At 31.7% G+C, this 20,499-nt stretch overlaps 1 protein-coding gene across 1 annotated transcript; it reads left to right on the top strand.

Moving 5' to 3' along the window:
- The first annotated feature begins 3,538 nt into the window (after positions 1 to 3,538).
- LOC112459401 (organic solute transporter alpha-like protein 3) lies at positions 3,539 to 14,265 on the top strand. Its single transcript, XM_025023475.1, has 6 exons — positions 3,539 to 3,754; positions 8,716 to 8,911; positions 10,218 to 10,449; positions 11,314 to 11,470; positions 12,145 to 12,285; positions 13,436 to 14,265. The coding sequence occupies exons 1-6, from the start codon at positions 3,667 to 3,669 to the stop codon at positions 13,627 to 13,629; spliced, it is 1,008 nt and encodes a 335-aa protein (XP_024879243.1). The 5' UTR covers positions 3,539 to 3,666; the 3' UTR covers positions 13,630 to 14,265.
- The last annotated feature ends 6,234 nt before the right edge of the window (positions 14,266 to 20,499 follow it).

The raw sequence follows: 20,499 nt of genomic DNA, 5'->3' as shown, positions 1-20,499 counted from the left end.
ATTATATATAATATCATTTCAACACAAAGTATAAACCCTTCTATCAACAAAAATTAGAATGAGCTAATACTTTCTTATACGTATAAGAAAAAGTGATTCTTATCTTCTTTCTAATTTAAGTTATTTGTTTTTAAATTAAATAAATATTCAGTAATACAAGAATATTTTGTATATACTAACAATAAGTAATAAAGAAATTTAATAATAAAATAATGTATTTTAATCTGTATCTTATGATTAAAATGTAATCATTAAAATATAATATATATTTTAGTTAATTTTAATCTTAATTTTATTTCTTTATTTAAATTAAGAGATACTTATTCATCTATTTTATTTTAATAATGTAATTATCTATTAAATATTAATTAATTAATTTTTTATTTAATTAAAAGATACGACGTCGTAGCTGGTTTCAGTTGCGACCCTGAAAAAGAGAAGAAAAAAATATTAAACCAGATATGAACCGAAACTGCAGCATCGAACAGGCCATCAATCATTTTTTCTGATTTCTAATTTTTTTCCCAATTGCGCTGCATCGACCTGCCAAAATTTTTCACACTATCCACGTGTTGTAATAACGTACAATTGCTTAAAGATTTACAATGAAAAAGTCAATGATCTTTTCTGTGGCGATCGTGGCGCAGAAAAATGTGCGCTGCGCTAACGAGTCAAAGACCCATAAGTTCAAACCCGACGAAAAATCGTCAGTTTTTATTCGATCGCCACCTCTCGAAAGGTAATAGAAATCCACCGAGAGTATGCCATAAGCCATCATATTCGCACTCGGGACGATAATAAGCAAGCAGATCTTCACTGCTTGAAAGAATCTGAAGAGAGCCACCTGCTTTATTGATGTTACAGATGCGTAGCATGCAAACTGAAAAAAATTGTGACATCTTTCGCTTGGTCTCTCTTCGATTTCTCTCAGCCACTCAGGGTTTGTCTTCACAATGTCTCACGAGCTGCTATGTGCTTCGCATGAGTACAAAGTACAATCGATCATTTCAACTATTAAAGAGCGAATCACCTATTGAGAAATCTATAATATAGCAGCTTTTATACAGTTAAAGAAGAAGACTGTTTACTCTGTCAATGCTACTAAAGGATATAAAGAAAATCTTAAACGGTTGCATATCGTATGTAAAGAGATATTTGCTGAAGCTAATTTATTCGCATGCTGCGGAAAACTATAGGAAAGCGTGTCCACCGTTGTGAGATAATATATGTGAAGAGGGATCCTGAGTGGTTATCAAGATTTGAAGAGGCACAATTATAATATACAAAAACACAAAGTAGAAAAATTACGTTAAAGATTATCTAACATATATTTATATTTAATAACTAAAAAAATACGCAACAATTTTTATAAAAATATCTGCAAATATATTTCTTATCGAGATAAAGTTGCTTTTAATCTTCCAATAAGGCTGCTGCAAATCTTTGCGAAATCTACAAAATTCAATCCCTTACATAATCCGTTAAGAAATTATTGATTTAAAATTAGAAAGAGAGGGAATCTTATCCCCTACCCTTTATTTAAGTTTAAATTCTTAAGATTCTTCAAATCCCTTAAGTCACTTTGACTCACATCAATAAACTTCATAAAATAAAATTCAATTTTATATTCCGTTAAAAAATTATTAATGAACAAAAATAGACACATACATTATGCTGAGAAAATTTTGTTTTTATATAAAGAAGATATTATTATATTTTGAAAGCACATGGAATGCTAAATTATTAAAAAAAGATATTTCAATGAAAAAACCTTGATTTCTACAAAATAATATAATATACCAATAGAACTGCGATTTCTCCTATACATTTATTCACAATTGTACAATTATGGTTGAAAAATTGATTCAGCGACAGTCGGTAACGGGTATCATTCGAAGATACGTGGACACTTTCTTTCAGACTAGTTAGACCCAGTGAATACCGCTAACCAGTAAGAGTTACTAACGGTAAGTTAGAAAATGTTGCGACAAAAATTTTTCCAATTGATAAAACGATTGGATTAAATAATTTTATGAACTTATAGAGCTGGTCTTATAAGACATCAGAGTACAATAATTATAATTTAATCCAGAGTTTGCGTATAGCAAAATTAAAGTAAAATGAGATTAAAAAACTCCGTAAATAATATAAGATAAAATAAGATTTAAAAAAAAATTGGAAAAAATCTTATCTAAGATTAAGTTATCAAATAAGAATGTAAAATAACAGTCGAACACTAACATGTTGATTAAAATGATTCGCATTTCCAGTCAAGGCAACAATGATTCATAGATTGCACAAGTTGATTACTCTACTTTCTCATGTAAAGTATTGTAGTCAAATCACTTAACAGTTAATCATCATATGATGAGTCATCATTCAACAAATACATTCACATATTGTATATCTGCATTCTCCGGCAAAATAAGTAAGTGTTCTAACGAACTTATTTCTAACGAACTTCGGTTTTGATATATTTCTTAGCGTGTCACGCAGCATAACACATTTTAATATTTAATATTTAATGTTAAATATATATTTAATTTTGTTAATTTTAGATTTAATGCGTACACATATAATATGTATTTTATTTGTTACAAAAACCTATATAATAATTTTCCAAAAATATGGTCATGTATATCTATAGCTCAAAGAGCACGTGATACGTAAATTTTCTGTTATACAATTAAAAACAATAAAAATTAGCATCCTACATATAAACTTATAAGTAGGTTAAAAGAAACTGCATTTTAACTATAAGTCAGATATATGTATGTGACATTATACATATACACTCAATATCTGCTCTACATTATAATATCATTACCGATCGAAGGTCGTGATATGCAGAAACATAATGTAAAAAACTTATAAGCTCTGCGCAAAGCAAAAGGTATTATTACATTATTTACAATTATAAAAAATATGCTTTAGTTTTAACATAGTTTCCATTTTCTTAATGCAATTTCTCCTCTGCCCTCGGTTCTTCGTTTAAAACCTCCTTTTATAAATATTCAAAATTTAAAAGTTCTACAATCTAAAAAATAATATTTCTAATAATTTTCCATTATATCTAATTTTGATTTTGAAATAATCGTAACAATTTTAATCATCTTTATAATTTTAATAATAAACTTATTTTGTCTAATAAGTTTAATAATATTAATAATTTCACTAATCATTTTATTTTGTAATTTTTAAATAGTTATTTATCACGGCATATTGTCAGTACCATTCTCAATTTTGCTTTTATCCATACATAGAGTGTGCTAATAATTGATAAATTATTACTTAATTTAGTATTTCTTGCAAAACTGTGTTAGAAACTGCAGCAAGAGAGGGAGAAAGTTTACGGAAAGGATATTTCTTATATTTACTATTTCTTTCTCTCTCTCTCTCTCTTTCTCTCTCTCTTTCTCTGTTTCTTGCGCGCACGAGCGTATACACTTTTTGCAAGTGATAATTCATTACAACATCGCAATCCAGTGGTGGCACAGGTAAAAGTGGGGACTCACTCTCACTGTGCACTACCGCGACCGTCTCTCTCCCTCATGAATTCACTCGCGACACTACCGCGAGCGAGCGCGCCTTTCGAGTTTATCAAACCCGCGAGTGACAGACAACAGAGTGCTGTGAGACGACAATTCATTTGGAGCATCTGCAATCATGGGCACTCCCATAGAGAACTTTGACGTTCACGCGGATGTTACCTGCAACCCAAATAACGTGCCTTCCGCTATCGAACTCGTAGAAAGTGAGTCTCGACAACATCCGGATAACGGTGTAATTCCACCGATAAAGTCCGGTATTAACAGAATTGCGATTTTCTTTTTTAAAAGCAAAATGGAAGATACAAGGTCAGGTAGAATAATTAATATCTTCAGAATAAATGTAGAGAGAATAAATAATTTTAATGCAATAGTAATATTTCTTACTAATAATATTTTTAATATTTGTTTAATAATGATAATCTCGTTTGTATATTATGCACTAGTAATTATAAATTAGAACAATTAATCAATTATTAAATTTAAAAAATTATTTTAAAGGTAACTGTTATAAGAATAAAGCAAGTTAATTGTTAAATATTAAATAATTCCGCGGTTATTATGAAATTATTAAATTGAGAAAGATTTTCTATTTTCGGAATTCTTTTGTGATATTTATAGACTTTATCATTCAATAATTGTGATATCTCAATTACCCGATAACCTCGATTTACTTGTTATCAATTCCCATATTATTCCCAAAATATCAGTTCTAACTTTGTAGTAACCGTTAAAAGTTTGAGCTCGCTATAGAGACACCGTTATAGCTAATGATAGTAGAAAGTGAGTTACGTATCAAAAGCAGCTGGTATTCCGAGTTTTGTGCAATAGAGATACTGGCACAATAGAGATACCAGTGCATTACAAATTACAGTCGGTACCGCAAATTCCAAGAATTGCTTCTATTTTAAGGATTTCGAGTAAAATAATTCTCACACGAGTCCGATATTTTTTAGTACAATTTACGCGTATGGAAATATACTATATTAATGCACGGCCGTTCTGTTTTACGAAAGCGAATTTATCGCAATGCAGTGTAGATACGCTTGCATTGAGCGACGTAAGCGCATCGGTGAAAGTTGGACTCAAGTTCGTCTGGTACACGAGACCTTATTCGCGCGAGTTGAAAATCCTCGAAAATTCTCGGACGTAACTTATGCGAAGAATATTACTCGTTACTTTTGCGCGCACGTACACGAGTATATCAAAATATTTATAAACTTAAGAGCAGATAAATAGAGTGAGAGAGAGGGGGGGGGCATCAAACGTTCATTCTGTTTTCGATTATAAAAGTACTGCATAAAGATATATCATTACAGTAAGTATTATATAAGAAATTCAAACACAACAAATACAATAAAACATAAATAATACGTGTAAATAAAATTGGTTTATTTCATGCAACGAAAACGTTTCTCCAGGCGAAAAATAATTTGAACAATTACGTTCACACGAACTACGTGAATGTTTCATGCACAATTGTATAATTTATATTCATGCCACACGTTATAAAGCTTATTGAACGAACAAGTTAAACAAAAGTTAAGCGTGACGGCAAACTTTTGATAAGCATCGCGATTTACAATTCATATCATGCGACTATATAACTCTCTTCATACATATGTACATACTCTTTAAAGTATATATGACCAATTATGTAACTTTTTGTTTGTTTGTACTATTGTATATTTGTGTATTTATTTGTAGGAGAGGTGTATGGGTTTAGATTGATAAAAATAATTAGAGTTCTTTGTGTCAGGGTAATAAATTTTAATATGGAATATATATTATCGGAATAGAGAGCGCCAACTCAACACAACTAACCATTTGTTTGCTCCGGAGACAACTGTGACTCTTCCTCGTTCATATTGTTTTCGTTAAATCGCTTGATCATGCTCAGACACTTTTGGGCCTCGTTTTATTCTGTATAATATGACCTACAGTACATTACCTATACATATTTAAATTAAAGTTTATGTACATTTAATATTATGTATATATAATGTATATATTTAAAAGTTAAATAGATCTTTTATTTCCGCATAAAATGTTATGTATAAAAATTATATGTCAATCTATTTTTCGACACTTTCCAATATGCTCTAATCTATTTGTTTTTCGTCTTCTTTAGATAACTGCTTCTTGGTATAAATCTTACGAGAGAATCTCTTTCCAAGATATGCGATAACACCGAAAAAATTAATGTGATAACAATACCATAAAAATTGAAATTAGAAGAAACATGTCTACTTTAAAATGTTACATCATAAACTGTTTTCAATCTATAGCAAATTATCTGTGTAGTGCTTTAATTCTCATTAATTTTCTAACTTACGCAATGTTGATAAAACCGTAATTAATTAATTATGAGAAACTTAAATATATTTATCATTTCTATCATTATCTCTATATCATATTTACCGATAAGATAAGTTAGAAAATAAAAATAAACGATAATGGTTTTTAATACGCTGAAAGTGTGCATCATCACATATGTATATATATATATATATATATATATATACAGGGTGTCCGTAAATCGTGGGGACTTTTCTCGTATTTAGATAGAACGAGCCAAACTGAGTCGAAAAGTCTTGTACCATTTTGCAATTTTCTCAATAGTTTATGAGTTATTAATAATTAAAAATCGCCGTATTGGCCCGGCCCATCGCCAAATCCAAGCGCGCCGTGAGATACGACCGCCCCGCGGTCCGCGCGCGGGCAGTTGTTTACAACAAGCGGCGGCGATCACGCACGAGCGGCGCGTAACGCCGGGCCCCCGTTCTAAGCGATGATAGTAAAATTTTCTAACGACATAGAAAATTTTTTTGTGCGCACGTATGTACATACGTGTGTACATGCATACACAAGAAAATATCAATTCTACTGCTTAAAAAAGCGATTACTCAATTTACTTTTTTCTTTTAATAAGTAACGGTTGTCTTTAAGAAAGAATATTTTCTTGATAATAGTTATAAAATGTACAAATTTTAGAAAGAGTCTTTATCATGTACTCGAAAGAAGAATTTATACTCCTTCAAGAAGCATAATAAAATTCTATCAAAGAAAGTTAAAAAAAATAAATAACGTAATATGAGGAACCTCGAGATTAAAATAGGAGAAGTCAAAACTATGAGGGTCAGACGCAGATCACAGTGCGTAATATCAGAAATAACTGATTTATTCGTCATTTTGATACATTACATCGATCCGTACGTTTCGGTTCAGTTTTGAGCCATCTTCAGCGGTAGTTACAGAAATTGAGTTACACGTTCTCCGTACCATATGGCGAATTTACTGATTCAAAGTATTAGAAACATAGGCCAATAGATCCATATCCGCAAATTTGTTCAATTAATGTCGAGATATTAAAAAGATTCTTTAGGAAACTCACCATTCGGTCTGAAAAACGTGGAATACAGAGCCATGTACATAATGAATACTCTGTGCGAGAAGACTTGACGATCTTATCGACACGACACACAGCAATGACATGAAAGGTCCTGCAAGAAGAGGCATGTCGTAGGTCAACACACCGACGAGAATTATAACAAAGATACGATTTGACACCGTCACAATATTGCACGTATCAATAGTAAAACCCCGATTTGCCAACGACCAAAGTTCATGAGCATGGATTACAATTTGCTCAAAACCGTGACATATGCATGATGCAAAAAATCCGTGTCATTTTGAGACGGTGTCAAATCGTGCTTTGTTATAATTCTCGCCGGTGTATTGACCTACGACATGCCTCTTCTTGCAGGACCTTTCATATCATTGCTGTGTGTCGTTGTCGATAAGATCGTTAAGTCTTCTCGCATAGAGTATTCATTATGTACATGGCTCTGTATTCCACGTTTTTCAGACCGAATGATGAGTTTCCTAAAGGATTTTTTTAATATCTCGACATTAATTGAACAAATTTGCGGATATGGATCTATTGGCCTATGTTTCTAATACTTTGAATCAGTAAATTCGCCATATGGTACGGAGAACGTGTAACTCAATTTCTGTAACTACCGCTGAAGATGGCTCAAAACTGAACCGAAACGTACGGATCGATGTAATGTATCAAAATGACGAATAAATCAGTTATTTCTGATATTACGCACTGTGATCTGCGTCTGACCCTCATAGTTTTGACTTCTCCTATTTTAATCTCGAGGTTCCTCATATTACGTTATTTATTTTTTTTAACTTTCTTTGATAGAATTTTATTATGCTTCTTGAAGGAGTATAAATTCTTCTTTCGAGTACATGATAAAGACTCTTTCTAAAATTTGTACATTTTATAACTATTATCAAGAAAATATTCTTTCTTAAAGACAACCGTTACTTATTAAAAGAAAAAAGTAAATTGAGTAATCGCTTTTTTAAGCAGTAGAATTGATATTTTCTTGTGTATGCATGTACACACGTATGTACATACGTGCGCACAAAAAAATTTTCTATGTCGTTAGAAAATTTTACTATCATCGCTTAGAACGGGGGCCCGGCGTTACGCGCCGCTCGTGCGTGATCGCCGCCGCTTGTTGTAAACAACTGCCCGCGCGCGGACCGCGGGGCGGTCGTATCTCACGGCGCGCTTGGATTTGGCGATGGGCCGGGCCAATACGGCGATTTTTAATTATTAATAACTCATAAACTATTGAGAAAATTGCAAAATGGTACAAGACTTTTCGACTCAGTTTGGCTCGTTCTATCTAAATACGAGAAAAGTCCCCACGATTTACGGACACCCTGTATATATATATATATCACATATGTATATACATATATATATATATATATATATATATGTAGAGAGAGAGAGAGAGAGAGAGAAAGAGAGAAATTGACATGAGAATATTTTGTACTCAGATTTCGATATTCAAGTATACTTGAGCTATAGCTTTATTTTCTTAAAAAAAAAAAAACAAAATTGAAAAAATAATAATTTTAACATAATTTAAAAAAAAAATTATTATATCAATATTTTTATAAATCATACTATATACATCTAAATTTTTATAAATCACACTATTAATTTATAAATAAAAAATTAATTAGAAGTAATGATCACTATTGCTAAATTTTTAAATAAAAAATATAAATTCTTAATTATCTTTATAAAATTTTATTAAAAACGACAGTTAATTTTCTTTAATCGTTGTGTATTTTGCAGGTTTAGATGCAATAGGTACTGCATTGCTAAGCGTCGGTTCGATAATCTTGGTCCTCACAATATACTTCTCTGCTGATGCTTGTCGCAATATCCTCTCCCAAAAAGAATCGGAATCTTATAAAACAAATGCCGTTATAATCCTATTGGTATATCCTGTCGCAAGCGTTTGCAGTCTAATGGCGATTGCGATACCAAGGTAAAAAATAAAGGCCTATTGCAATTATTTAACAATATCGAGATAACGAGAAAAACTTGCCACCAGCGAAGTGTAAAATAAAAGCATGAGCGTTATGCCATTTTTGTTTTCACTTCATATTTTACGTTCACTTTAGATTTGTAATTCAAGACAAAATTCTATTTGTAATTTTACTATATATGTATTACGTATCTATTATTAACAAAATATTTCATATTGAACTTCATAATATACAATAACTTATACAATATACCAATTTTTTTTTTAACCAAAATATCTGTAGTAAGATTATAGATATTTGTTTGTTTGTTTTTATATTGAAAAGTCACTTTTGTCAATTGCCTTTTTCGATTCAATTAATCATAGATAATTGTTATATACATTACAATACATGTGATCAGTATCGTAAATCACTGTATAAACTCGTTATTTTCCGTAGAAAAATTCTTAAAAACAGATTTTCTTAACACTCGTTTAAAAATAATAAAAAAGAAACTCGAAAAATTGGAGTATTTAAGTAAAAGATGAATTTCAATGTTCCAGTAAAAAACTAACTAAATAACTTAAACATTTTATAATTTTGCATATCGTATATTCTAATATTGTATTATGTATAACTTTATCGTATTTCTTTTTTTTTATCTTTCTTAAAATAAGAAAAATAAAGAAAAAATAAATACGATAAAGTTATACATACAATATTAGAATATACGATATGCAAAATTATAAATAGATTTCTATTGTAAATTATAAATTGTTTAAAGGGAATTTTTTAATTCAAATTTCCATGATAATCTTTTCTTAAACTTCGCGTTACTCATTTATTTATCAACAAAAATTATCATCAGTTTGACGCATCACTTTGTCTTAGTGTCTGGCAATGCTGATAAATGCTTATGAATTATGTTTTTGCATTTGATAACGATAATGCCTTCCGAAATAAAGTTTTAATAGCCTTTTGTGTTTCATACGTTAAACATTGATTAATGACTCGCTTAAAAACGTTATCTCACTTGCACCAAGAATCTTATTTAAATCTTTTTTCTCCTCCGTTACTATTAATTTATATCATATATGTTATTAAATAATAACATCTTATGTCCTATATTTACAATTAATTATATAAAAAATTGATAAAAATAGATTTTATTAATGTGTTTCCAAATTTTCTCATTTATGCAATTTCAAGGCAATTTTAAATTGTCAATCAATAATGATAATTTCCCCGGAATCTCATCACTTTAACACTTGTTCGTTCGTTTCGCGAAACTTGCCGGAATAATGACGTTTTTTTGACTTTCGACAGAGGCCAGTTACTATCGGAGGCGGTAACTCAGATTTTCTTAATGATTTCGATGTATCGCCTCTATCTTCTCCTCTTGGACGTTGGTCGCCGGAAGACGAGCGAGACGCCAACATTGATGCTACGAGTTGGACCCTGTTGCTGCTGGCCCTGTCTGCCCTTTCCAAACCTTCAAATGACCGACGCCAATTTGTCTTGGATAGGAATTCTGGCCCTTCAGCTTCCTATCGCCCAGGTAAAAAAGAGATCTCCCTCCATCTCCTTCACGCTTCGATTATCGCTTCACTTATGCCATGCTAAATAACTGTTTTAATTACCGGGCGAAATAATTAAAATTTATAAAAACAATTGTTGCTTTTACTATATATGTATAGCATTAATTTAAACTTTCTCAATATAAAGAACATTGCATTTATTGTTTTAGTCGCATTAATTATATTTAAATTAATTAAAATTGATTACATTAATTTGATTTCTTCTTCGCCAAAAATTTTGCTCTCACTATTGTAGCAAATACGACTTCTGATATACGGAGCAAATTAATTCAAGTATCTCTCTCTTTAATCTCTTTTTCTAGAATATGTATAACAATTTTTAAATAGAATACATAAAATTGTAGGATACATAAATTTTCATAATTTCTATGACTCTCATCAATCATAGATTACATAGTATATGACTGATTAATTACTTCAATTAACAAGTAAAATTAGATTCGGCTTGTTGCTATCACGAAATTATCTGGTAAACATATTCGTAAACCATTTATTTGCTTACAGCGATCGATTTGGTATTAACGGATAGCAGATATCTGTAATATTTACCAGTTAATTTACGTCAGTTGCCTTGCAGGCAGAATTAGGAAATGCGTAACCTCGAGAGAGGCAAAGACGCATTTCAGTATATTATTTAATATATCAGTATATTCATATATGAGTTTCCAATCCCGACTCTTCGTGCTAATTAAATCCATTAACGAATAGCAGACGTGTTAAATGAAATGGTTGAATGAAGATTTTTTTTCGTTTTCGAAGTACACGCACACATAAGTACTAAAAATCTTTGAAACTTTAATGTAAAAAAATGTTTGTATTTTCAGAGTCTTCTTTACTTCATATTGTTATATATGGAAGCTGAGGATCCAATGCTTGCCACGCAATACGTCACGTTCCTTCAGCCGATCATGGTAATCAGTATACTTCTAGGAATATACAGTTTAACCATCGCTACAAAGACTTTACATGCAGCAGTCCCAGGTAATGAGTGCTTATTCAAGGTTTCTTTCCCCATACATTTTACGGAAGATTTACCTGCAGTATATATATCAATCAATTTCTCAATATTTATACCTCTCTATAAACATAATTAAGACTTGATCAATATTTTATTTTTTTCTCGTAAAACTTTCTTAAAAATTAAAGATGTAACAGTATTTACATGTTAGTAAATCAAATGTTTTATTTATTACAATCTTAATATCAGTCTATTTATTGCAATATATTTGTCATAATGAAAAAATGCTCTTCTTCTTCTGAAAGAAGAAGAAAAAGAAAAGATGCTTGAACTAAAAAAATAATATTTTTATATTTTATTAATACGTTTATTTTATAATAATTTTACCTAATTTTAACTTTATATTATATATGTACATATACTTCTGATAATTTTATTTCATTTTTATGCGTTGATAAAGTTCAATTAGTATTTATCTCTCGAAAAAATTTTCAACACATTTTGATCACAATTTGTATGTCTGTTGAAGTAAATTTACTGTTATATAAAGTCCAACACGCACATATTTGTCAAACAATAATAATTATCCTGGGATGATCGCTGAGCGTCGCAGGAAGTAATTTTTCGAGAAATTGCTGTTCATGCTACATTAATAGGAATGAAAGTTTCTGATCAATATTGTCCGTTTCCGTTTCAGAGGCCAAGCTACATTATAAGACGATGGTGTTACAATTGGTAATGTTGTTCTCTAAGCTGCAGACCGGTATTATCAGAGCCTTGCCCGCCGCGGGCGTATTTCCGTGCAATTCTCCCCTCACTCCGACAGTTTACGCCAACGGTAATATATGTGTTACCATTTTGGTTCTGTTTCTGTTTTACTCATTTCCATGCTCTATCCAAAATCAACGATTAAAACTGATTAAAAATGAAATTATAAATTATAAATATAATAATAAATATCGCAGCTCACCAGGTGAAAAAAATCTTACTATCACATTATTATTAAATCAGAGATCCATAATTAAATAAAAGTAAATACTATAAATGTTATCAAATTTAATTATTCATATTTAATTATTTATTTACTTATTTGATTGACCTATAAATTTTTTTTATAAACCTGTTCTAGATTGCCAGAAAGTTACGAGGTGCAAATTAAACAACATTTCTAAACATATGTTTATTTAATTATAATGTATTTCGTTTTATAAATAACACATTTCGTATTAACTATGACGAAACGGGCAATTAATAAATTATTTAACATCTTGATTCGGGATAGATAAGCTGCTGGAATCATATAACTATTCATACACTATCGCGACCGTATTTATTATTTAATTTACTACTGCACTATAACGTTCTGGCAGGGACCGATAAAAGAACGATAATTTTACGGTCCGGTAGTTTCTTCAAACAGCATGATAAGATCATTCAACTTTGAATTTAGAATACGTCTCTTCTTTTTACTGCTCCATGGACCTACGACCTACTGTAACAAAGAAACTCGTTTCACTGAAAAAAGAGACGTCACGCAGCATCCGCGAGCACCATAAAAATTCACCCGTTCCACGTACTACGAATAAATTTTTCAAACTAACATGAGACAGCATATCATTTGTGTCAAAAAAGGTCTCATTTAGTGTATGTTTCAGTGATATTTGTAGTGTAGTGTTTGTATAATTTTTTACATTATATATTAATATTTTGGTTTTTATTAATATCGACAAAATTATTATATTAATTCCATTAAAAACCATATCAGATTCAAGTGTAATTTTAAAAAGCGCATTTACAAATCATTTCACAAATCCACTTTTCTTTTTAACATATTATATTTAGAAACATATATTATAGATTTTTAGAATAATTATATAATTAATATCGTTATTCACAATCTTCATAAATGCTTCCATTAATAATAGATTAATTTAAACGTTGATATAATTGATAATATCGCTTCATAATTTTCCTGTTCTCGATTTCAGTGACAAGCAACGCGCTGATATTAATCGAGATGATGATTCTTTGCTACGCCGCGCGGCACGTATATTACGTTAATCTGGAGAAGAATCAAGAAACAGACGCTACGGATAGAGCGCCGAGGACATCAGGTCAGGTAGACGCGACGAATAGCAATGACGGTAACAAACAGCTTCCAGCAACAGTGATGACCGCATGAGATTTGACGATTCATCGAAGATGTTATTTATTTGGGAAGACTTTCATCACGAGAAATTTACATTTCCCGAAAGCACGCTTGACATATAACGAGAAAGATAATAGATAACTCAAGATAATAGGTAATACTCATCGAGTAAAAATAACTCGAAGGTCCAAGCTCTTATTATTATAGATAGCTTGATAAGATCGGCACTCGTACAGAGATAGAACTGATCTGCACATTTTAACGATTCGAGACTGATATTCTCTAACCAATTATGTATAGAAGAGATATTATGCACTTTCCGTTTTTTATTTTTTATCCTTTTAATCTTCCTTGCTTATAATGATGCTAATAATAATTTTTGGAATGTATTAGAAATAAGTACGAATAATTTATTAGAAATAAATTATAGGGATAATATATTAGGAATAAGTAGGGACAATGTACGAGTGTGAAACTAAAATCATGAAAAGTATAGATCTAGATTCTCTCGTTTGAAATGTAGTTCTTTGTAAATAGCAATTTGTATAAGATTATATATGGTAACATATTAAGAATATACGAGCAATTGTACATGTATATTTCATTATATAATTGAAGATTTTCATTTCTTAAGACTCAAATTTAAGTTATAAGTAAAAAAGTAAAATTTTAATTGTACAAAGTGTATTCTTTGAAATATTTTCTGAGAAATTTAAAAAATAAAAAAATGTAGATGTTGGTTGAACATAAAAATAAAATTGCAAGAATTATGTTATCAAGAATTATCTGTATAAATCCCCTTTTTAAATTCGATACTTAATCGCGCGTAAGAGTGACAAGGAAAAAAAAGATGATGATGTACGTTCCGTTCCTATTTATACTTATCCAAGGTGTCATCGCTTTCTCCGTATACTTGAAGAGGCACGTTAATATTCCGATAACATGTTTCCACGAAATATATCAAGTATCTTTGTCGTAGCGACCCTTCTCTTCCAGGGAGATGAACGTCCTGCAGATAAGGACTTACATAAAGCCTGCTCTTCTGGCTTGTTACTCTGTCCTTCGATTTACTTACATCACTCTTTGCTCATTTTTTGTAAAATGTTGTCAAATTTTATATTTGAAACTATATATCTTTCTGACATTTTTCAAAGCTTAATAAATTGGTTTCTCATTTCGAGAGAATTTCATATTAAACTTAATATCGTCTAACACATGTTATCAGTATAATTTGTCATTTGTATCTATCAAGAAACGTGTATGATGTGCATGAAAAAAGGATAAAGGTACGATGAATACAATCGTAATATTAAGATAGAAATTATTTATATATATTTCCATAAATAAATAATTTAATTTATTATTAAATTAATATTTTATATTATTAGAATATATATATATATATATATATATATAGATAAATGTTAATTTTAAATGTATTAAAGGGTTTAACAAGTATACATCGGTTTCAGGATATCAGCAGCAACCAGACATCAGCTAGAATAACAAAATTATCAAACTGAAAGAGTTACAGAAACAAACTGCTAGTTTTCATCCCTTTCACCGCCATTCTTCCACGTCCACCCTCCACGAGAGGACAAACGATTATATCGCGTTTGAACAAGAAAAAAGAGAAAAGAAATGTTACGGGAGGCCTGTGTACCCCCTCATTTTTCGAGTGATTTCAGGGGTCCGTTCGCCGCCTACCTGCGACCTGGCCCACCGAAACTACAAAACACACTTCTCTGTCTCTCCGTTCTATCCCTCCTTTCTTACGAACATAAGATGCAACTCGCCGCTCGAGACTCGATCCTCGACCCTCTTCACGGAACGTGATCGTGATCGAGCTTTACAGCCGTAATAGATTTAACAGTTTCCTTCGAAGGATTGGCTTAAGGGGGGAAGGGGGATTTGCCGAAATTGAATAGGTTGCTTCCTTTTCTTGTTTCCACGTGGGTACTTCTAGTTTTAATTGTATCAGATTGAAAAAGCGACCATTTTTGGGACAATTCCATATTTTAGCAAGTTATTCATACAATTATATTATTATCATACAGTCTTTATTATGCGCTAATAAATAATTAAAATAATTTTTTCTTTTTTTCCTTCATTGTTTGTTTATTTATTTTCTAACAAGGTATCGTTTTATAGACAAAAAATTATTTAATAAAATTTAAAAAGATATATCTATTTTATATTTATTTTGTTTTATTAGCAAAAATTGTAAAAATAACATACATAAAAAAAATGAATTTTTGACATTAATATATTTATTAATTTATATATTAATATATTTATATATACATTTATTTCGATACTTTCGTAATATGTGATATGTCTAACGAGCGGAAAATCAGGAAAAGTGTATTTTCGTGTATCGATATCCTATCGGTACATCCTTACTTAAAAAGTCTCGAGCGTTATAGTCAGCAAGTTGAAAAATCACCGCATCGTAATTGCCGAATTGCTGATTGGTAATCTGCTATGGTGGGACTAATTAAGGCACTACCCGGGTCTCAAATGGGACGTCCAAATTGTTTTCTACGCCGTTCATCTCTTCCCTCTTCCCCACCCTCGCCAGCCTCGACTAGATAGCCTTGGGAAGACGAGATAAAAAGAGAAACCGGACGATATTTCGCGAACTAATGAGCTGGCCCTAGCGGATTTTAACATAATCATTCTTATGATTTATAATAGAAGATCGTCCCTTCCCACACACGTTCTTTTCGCGATGTGTCGCGTCATTTCTTCTCCCTACCCTCTTTTAAATTCGTATAGGAATTTATATATACTATGTATGTAGGAACATGTACAGAGAATCCCACGTATTCTAATCGTCAGAGGACAAAATAAATTTTGTTGTTCAAGATCTTTTTTCAATTTCTTGAAATAATATTCAAGATGTAGGATTCTATATGTAAATAAATGTAAAAAAGTATTTTATAAATATCTTTTTAATTATTTTAATTTAGATTTTTTGTTATTTTTTGGAATGCATTTTAAAAAACTAAAAAACGTGATTTTTAAATATATATATAGGATATATTTTTGCATATATATTATATTTAGATATTATATTTTATAATATCTTTAATTAATCTTTAATATCTTTAAATATATATTGTGAGAAATGTCAAAAGTTGTTATATTCAAGACCTGTAAAATTATTATCAACTTTCTTATCTTTAAACTTCATTAATTCGAATTATTTCCCGAATAACAACGGTATGTTTAAATCACATACACACTACACACACACAAACACATATTATATTATATTATAGATAGTCTCTCTCATGTTAGAAGAGACTTAAATCACTTCTGCTTAGATCTCGCTCATTATAGTTGTCGAAGCTTGTACGATAAGCTAATTATTTTATTCATTTTCCTATCTAAAGAATATTCAAATTCTTTACTAACTTTCTCTCTTTGATCGTTGTATCTATAAATTTTTTTATCTTCGTTACGGCTTCTAGTTTAGCTAGTAATAACATTAATTTTCCAAAATGTATAAAGACTTTTCAGACAAATGATACTTTCTAATATATATTTTTTTTAAATTTCAGCAATATTCCGATGTATAATACAAATTGCTAATTCGTGGCTAGAGAGAACATGTCGGAGAAAAAGAATCGCTCCCATAGGATTTTCAGATCCTTCAAGAAGAGGACGTACCGCCCTACCCGGCCATCTGTTGCATGCGAGAAATCGGAAAACGTTTTCCAGGATCAAGTCGACATATGGCACGCGGGCAGATTTATCTTTAGAGAGGAAAAAATACAGTTCCGTCGTGAGTCCACCAAAAATGTTCAGGAGGTGGAAAGAGGAGGGCGATATTATTCTCTATTTTATGAGAGGCGGGGTTAGAGCGAAAAAAGAAAAAATGAGCGCAAGCCAAAGAGAAAAAGTGATGGAACTGAGCAATTTCTGAATTTGTTACACAATTACGACACATATTAAAACCGTGTTGCTTTATATCTTAATTCTATTTACCGTAAAGTAGATCTGATATTTCGCACTGATGCAATCAAATGTTATTGCAACAGATGTAACATATATGCACTCAAACGATGTCGTATCAATAAATATAGGTTTATAGTCACTGATCGTACGCGAGAGAACGCTAATTGAGGAAGTGATTAACACTTCTTGCTACACACGTGCGTATTTATTCAACGTTGTGCCGTTTAATAGCATCGTAAAGCCGCAATATTCTATTCCAGATTGCATTTTAGTTTATTGCACCGTTCCCCGCTGCATGTTTCACGAAATATGCAAATCAGGGTAAACGATCCAAGAGCGTTTCAGACGAGATTCGTGCAAGGCTTCATCTACATGAGAGTATAGGTGCTCAGAATCCGAGGTCTCTCTAAGATCTCTCGAGACCGAGGGAAGTAGCTACTTAAAGTTTCAAGTCACTCTTTTGAGTAACGAACCGACAAAAATGTATACACGACAACGCTCTTATAAAATGCTACTTAGTTTCTACGTATATAATATATACAATCTCCATCCGGTATTTTAAGCCCTCCTCGCATGACTGGCGGCATGATCTTAATGGTGCGTCAATAAAAAGTTTAATACGTCAAAAAAAAGCGACGTATATTAAATCCTAAAGTGCTACCAATGTATCACATAGCTGACACGTCGAAGCAGAGTGTAAAGTTACAGCACAAAAAAAATTATGATTTATCTATAACATGCGATAATATTATAGACTATATAGATACATGATACATCGCTGTAACGGTGTCCCGTGGTATTTAGTATGTTTTAAATTTAATATCAAAATTTAATAAAGCTCGATCAATTTCTTTACAAGGTTTTAATTTATATATAAAGTTGATAATTCTATTTTAGGTTATGTATCAATTTATTTAAGCGGAACAGATACCCTGACACCCATCCGGCGAATCGATACTTTCATCGTAGCAGCCGGTATCGCGTTCCAGGAAGAATGGGGCACGGGGAAAAAAGGATCGTGTGCGCTTCGCTCCGTATTGAAATTCAAATTAAAAATCCCCGGATCATAAAATTATCCCCGAAAAACGAAAAGCCGGGCGAGGTGCGCCGAGTAATTTTCGAGCAATTTCGTGGTGGGCCCCGATCTCCCCATTCCACGTTCCCTTTCCTCTGGATTTCTCCTCTGAGCAATCCTGCTAGAAAATAATGACCTGCGCCGCCGGCGACCATATGGTCGCGCGCGAGATGGTCTTCTCTCTCTCTCTCTCTCTCTCCGAAAAGACGAAGTGCACGAGCGAGTGAGCGAGACTCGGGCTTCACTTTGACGTATCCCAGATACCGCCGGACACTTCTGCTTCTATTCCAAATGATGGATCGACGCGCGTCTCTGGATCGAGCATGACGAAGCCAGGACGAAGCGCGAAGGTATAGGAATTTCAGGACATGTCGCTCTGAATTTTCCGGATCGTTCGAACGATTTACACTGTTTTCTAACCCCGCTTCTTATACTCAAGAAGAATTCTACTAAAGTAATTTATTGTATAACTTAAAACATTAAATTAAAATAATAAAATCCTTGTTATAATTTTAATTTTAAACAATTAAATCGTTATAATAATTTTAATTTTAAACAATTAAATCGTGTAGATTTAATTCCGGGTAGGGAAGGGTATTAATGTTCCAAGATAGCTGTGTTTCAAGACCGACAAATTTGCGGCGCGCAGTCTATTAAGTTGGAATATATGTATATGTACAGTATGTACATTACAATTTGTTAATTCTTTACTTAAGTATAGAATACATGTACACCTTGTTATGGCTCGATGCTCCTTTGTCTTTGATTTAATTTCTAATCTTGTGAGCTTTTACTATTATATAATTTTAATCTTCCTGGATTTATTTAATTTACGCTATTTTATACAATCCGCTCTCTTATACAAAAATAATTCTAATGTGACAATTATGGTTCTGTTATTAAACTCGTTTATATTCTATGTATATATATAAGTAATTTCATCACGCATTATATCAATTTGTCTATCGTTGTACGAAATAATTTTACAGAGTGTGATGGCAAACTCTTAAATCGTTTATCTGAAAATAAAATAAAATCTCGCCTGCGCATCTATACACGCTCTCATCTTGCCGAATTTAATTTCCGTCTCTCCCGCATCCAACAGCGTTCTACTTTTTCGTTTTTTCTCTTCCGCTCCTTTTCTCTATAAAATATGCTAAACGCCCGCGGAGCCACGGCGCTCCCACCGACACTGTTATTTACGAATTACGAACGTTGTAAACGATGGAAGAGCATAATGATCGCACGATGAGGTCCCGGCCAATTTCGCCGCTTCGAGCCTTACTGCGTAACCTTAATGCGGTTAGGCCCGATATGCGGCCTACTGGGGTTCCTAGGATCGACCTGGCTTGATTACCCGTCACGTAACTTTTTAATCCAAGATGAAAAAAATTGTGGTTAGAAATTATTATATCTGTATATATACAATATATAATAAAAATTATATTAAAATTGAAATTATTACGAAATATGGAAATATTTTTAGATACATATTCTAAGTGAAGAAATATTTAAGACATTTTTAAAAGAGATATTCTTCATGTAATGCATGTAATTCAATTTCGCAGAATCATAGGTCCTAATTATCTTTTCTAAAATGATAAAAAATTGCGACACGTTTCCTCGTATAAAAAATTCTTTTTGCGGTTTGCGTGGTTTTCGCGACTTTACGATTGTGCCCTCAGCGACGATTAGGCAGCCGGTCCAACAATTCTCCTTTTCATCACAAAATGGTGAATCCATTGAAACACATGGGCCATATAACTGCACATATGCACGTGCGTGCGAATATTAGCCGTGTTACCTTTTGTGAACGCCTTTTGTCATGCAAGACCAGATATTGCAATCACGAGAAAAACGCGCGG

Source organism: Temnothorax curvispinosus, unplaced genomic scaffold (genome assembly GCF_003070985.1).
Source record: "Temnothorax curvispinosus isolate PA1 unplaced genomic scaffold, ASM307098v1 QBEX01009828.1, whole genome shotgun sequence".
Taxonomy (NCBI): domain Eukaryota; kingdom Metazoa; phylum Arthropoda; class Insecta; order Hymenoptera; family Formicidae; genus Temnothorax; species Temnothorax curvispinosus.
Note: the sequence above shows the minus strand (reverse complement) of the source record. Positions and strands in the feature narration are given on the sequence as shown.